The 3,758-nt window shown below is 42.6% G+C and overlaps 1 protein-coding gene across 1 annotated transcript in view; it reads right to left on the reverse strand.

The window, feature by feature from the left end:
• The window catches only part of LOC112114429 (tetraspanin-15-like), a 201,036-nt gene extending 200,291 nt beyond the window's left edge, over positions 1-745 (reverse strand). Inside the window, exon 1 of the mRNA XM_026657379.2 lies at positions 629-745. Within this exon, the coding sequence (XP_026513164.2) occupies positions 629-715 (87 nt within the window). The 5' untranslated portion in view covers positions 716-745. The remainder of the gene's footprint in view (positions 1-628) is intronic.
• Positions 746-3,758: the final 3,013 nt, after the last annotated feature.

The raw sequence follows: 3,758 nt of genomic DNA on the forward strand, positions 1-3,758 counted from the left end.
TATCACACTGACCTGGTTTGCATTAAGAATTAACATCTTCAAAATTGTGCTGATTAAATGGAGATTTCTTAAAAAAAATTAAAAAGGACAAGTCTGGCCAAAACCACAAGCACTAAGAACTCGAGGATATTAGTAACCACAGCTGGCAGATTTCACATCCAATTCCTGCCTGATCTCCATTGAAAGAGACAAGGCTTTAAGCATGGAGCCAGAGGCAAATGTAGAGTACAAACAATCTAGCTGGGAGTATTGTGAAGTAAACGTTTGCACCATTAAGACGTTAGATTCCTGATGTGATTTGTATTTTTAAAATAAAGGCGTGTCTGATATATGAGCCAGGTCATGGCTTTTTAAAGGGGCGGGGGTGGGGTGGGTGGAGATCAGGCAGAAAGAATATTAAATCCAGCAAAATGGAGATCATCCTGTATTAAATACAAACAGAATTCTAGCAGCACAAATGGGCACCTCCTACAATGCAGCCCAATTCCAGACAGCATTATTAACCAGTAGATTTTATATTTCAGAGGGTGAAGCTCTAAGAAACAGAAAGTAAAACAAACCACCAGGCAGGTACTGTGTGTTAATTCCCATAAACAACATAAAAGTTGGAAATGATTGAAAGACCTACCGAAAACAGAGTGGAATAGCCAGAGAGAGCAAATTTGATGCAGTAGTAATAGAGGAGGGGATCTTTCCCCTCTGATTCTTTTGTCATCTTTTCAGCTCACGCTCTTGAGTGTGTGGATTGGGCACTGTCTCCTAGTCTCAGTGGCTGGAATAAAAAAAAACCACCCTTAAACTTCAACTGCTCTCTACAACTTCCGCCTGGGAGAAACAGAAAGCAATTAGACGGGAGGCAGGAACATTAACCCTTTACTGCATTTATTGCCTAATGGAACTAGCGTGGATTTGTTTCTCAAATGAACGCGTCAAGATTCACTGCTTTTTTATTATTTCAATGGAATATGGATATTCAGAAAATAGGTGCAATCAAAAACACAGGCAGCTGCCTACCCTTTGAGCTACCTTCTTTTAAAAAATAACTGTGCTACAGGCAACAAATCACAAGAGGAGACACTTGTCTTGTCCTTCATGGCATAAAAAGCATACTGCGATTCTAATGTGATCTCAGGGGTATTACTCACTTTCATAAAGCTCTGTTTACTTTTACAGATGTGGATATTGAAGCATCAAGAGGTTAAGTGACTGCTCAAAGTCAAAGAGGGAGTCAGTGGCAGAGTTGGGAATACAAATCCAGATTTTCCACCTTCCAGTCTTGCATTCATCCTTTAGTTACCTGCTGTGATACATCCTCTGACAGCTGACATTATCCTTACAGAGGGAGACGGGCTCAATGGTCTAAGAGTCTGCATTTTCCAATGAATGGGGTACAAGATGGGGAGGTAGAGACCAAATATAGATATTCCAGTTTTGATGATAATTTACTATGTGTCAGATCAAGTATCAGGGGGTAGCCGTGTTAGTCTGTATCCACAAAAACAACAAGGAGTCTGGTGGCACCTTTAAAGACTAACAGATTTATTTGGGCATAAGCTTTCATGGGTAAAAAACCCACTTCTTCAGATGCATGGAGTGAAAATTACAGATGAAGGCATTATATACTGACACATGAAGAGAAGGGCTTTACCTCACAAGTGGAGAACCAGTGTTGACAGGGCCAATTCAATCAGAGTAAATAGTCTAATAGGATGGGATTTTCAGAAGCACCCAGCAGAGTTTGATTTTTAAAGACAGGTGGGCTCCTAACTGTCATGTATTTTTGAAATTCTCATTCTTAACATTCGAGATGTCATAGCCCTGGAGAAAGAGAGCCCCAGCAATGACATATATGCCGATTACTTAGCCACAGTTCACTGAACATAGAGAAGATCTGGTTTGAACAAGTCAGAGAAACTGGTCTCCGTCACTGTCATGGACATTACTCAGCTGTATGTTATGTTTGTAATACCTGGTATCTCAATGTGCCCTTTTATTAGATCTTTTGTCCTTACTCTGCTGTTAGCATTTTTATTATTGGCATGCATTGTGGAGACACAATAAAGTATTCATCAAAGAGCCTTTGCACCCACTGAGTTACTTCCAATTACTGCTTGTATAGCTTCCTCTCCAGCATTTTTCTCAGTGGGTTCTATTTTGCTACTTAGTATGTGACCCTGTTCCAAGTCATCTGGTTTCAGTTATGGAAAGATTTAACAATGTCTGTACTTTAATGAAGCCATATTAAGGAGAAGACTAGTAGCAGCTGCATTAACAACACTTAATAAAACCAGGCTCATGGGCCAGACTCTCTGGTCTAAGTCCACTTCATGCTGCTCAGGCAGTGCAAAATGGACAGATTCCAGCTGTAGGTGGCCATTGGAGAATTCCTTAGTAGAGGGGAAATCTCTGCTAGCATTTGGCTTGCAGAGGCTGCTCCTGTTGTACTCACCTCTCACCTCCAGCATTCCAAATGCTAGGTAGAGAGTGGGCAGAACCCTGTGCTTGCTCCTCCACTGGTGTAAGGTTATTGAGGGGCCTCATACCAGTGGCATGAAACAGAGAAGCTCCTCAGCATCTGTCAATTATTCTAGAACCAGACTGTATGGGATCAATTACATTGTTCTGTATTCGGCCTTCATGTGTGGAAAACATGAGCTATGGGCTCACGACCCAGCATTTCATCGGCACACAGGTGGATGTTAAAGCTTCCTGAGGGATATGGATAATTTTTTATTCTGTTGGGGAAGCTGTTGCCCGTTAGCTCCCTCCAAGTGGATCTCATTTTCTTTCCCTATTCTCTGCCCTTCTCTAGTTTTTAAAGTGTATTTTATACAAATCAAGTATATTTATATGGCTATTAGCACAGTGATGGATTTTAATATGGTTATCAATGCGATGCCCCATAGCAGCGCCTCTAGACTGAGCCTTTGTTTTGTTTTAATGAGCTAGCAGTAACAGCTCTGCAATGTTCTCTATATTGCTGACTTTTTTAAAAAAAAATGAAATGCTCTGGATGCTGATGAATTTCCTTTCCTTGTTCAGTGTTCATGATTTCATCTGCCACGAAATGGGAGTGGCAGGCACTCCAGTACATTGATTCAAAAGTAGTTCCAGACTTAGCTGAGTCCCTCTACTGGATGATCACCAGTATGTTGTAATTGGATTCCAGATGTCCCCAGGCCAACTGGATCTGGGCAACATCCAGTCATTGTCTCTAATTGTGGGCCTCTAGGGTTCATTCTTGGGTGCGGACCCTCTGTCTGGCCCCCTTCCTTGAACTGTGGAGTCCCACGGCCCAGCTGCTCTAGAAGCTGAACTCAGTGTCTGGTCTCCTGAGCCTCCCAGTCATTATTCATGCTCCGCTGGAGTCCACCTCCATGGGTACGCTGGATTATCGTTTGGCTCTTCAGGGACGCACGGAAGGTAAAGTAAGGCTTTGCACAAGAAAGCGCACATGAGTTATGAAACTTTACGAAAACAGAAGCCTATATGTTCTCACCCACCCCTCACCGCTTCTTGTGAGGCCTTAGGCCCAGTCCATGTGTCAGGCAGATAGATCTCTCTGCAGTCCTTCTCTCTGGCAGTGTTCAGCTAGTGAGAGTGAGGCGAGAGCAGGTCTTACCCTTACATAAGGTTAGGTCCCTGACCCACTGACCAGCTTCAGAGCACCAGTCAGATGGTTAAAGTCCTAGCTACACACTCAAACTGCAAGACACGTTTTTTAAAAATGGCAGTTCCAATATCAAGGGAAGATCACA

The sequence above is a fragment of the Terrapene carolina genome, unplaced genomic scaffold (genome assembly GCF_002925995.2).
Source record: "Terrapene carolina triunguis isolate 2854851 unplaced genomic scaffold, T_m_triunguis-2.0 Scaffold53, whole genome shotgun sequence".
Lineage (NCBI taxonomy): Eukaryota > Metazoa > Chordata > Testudines > Emydidae > Terrapene > Terrapene triunguis.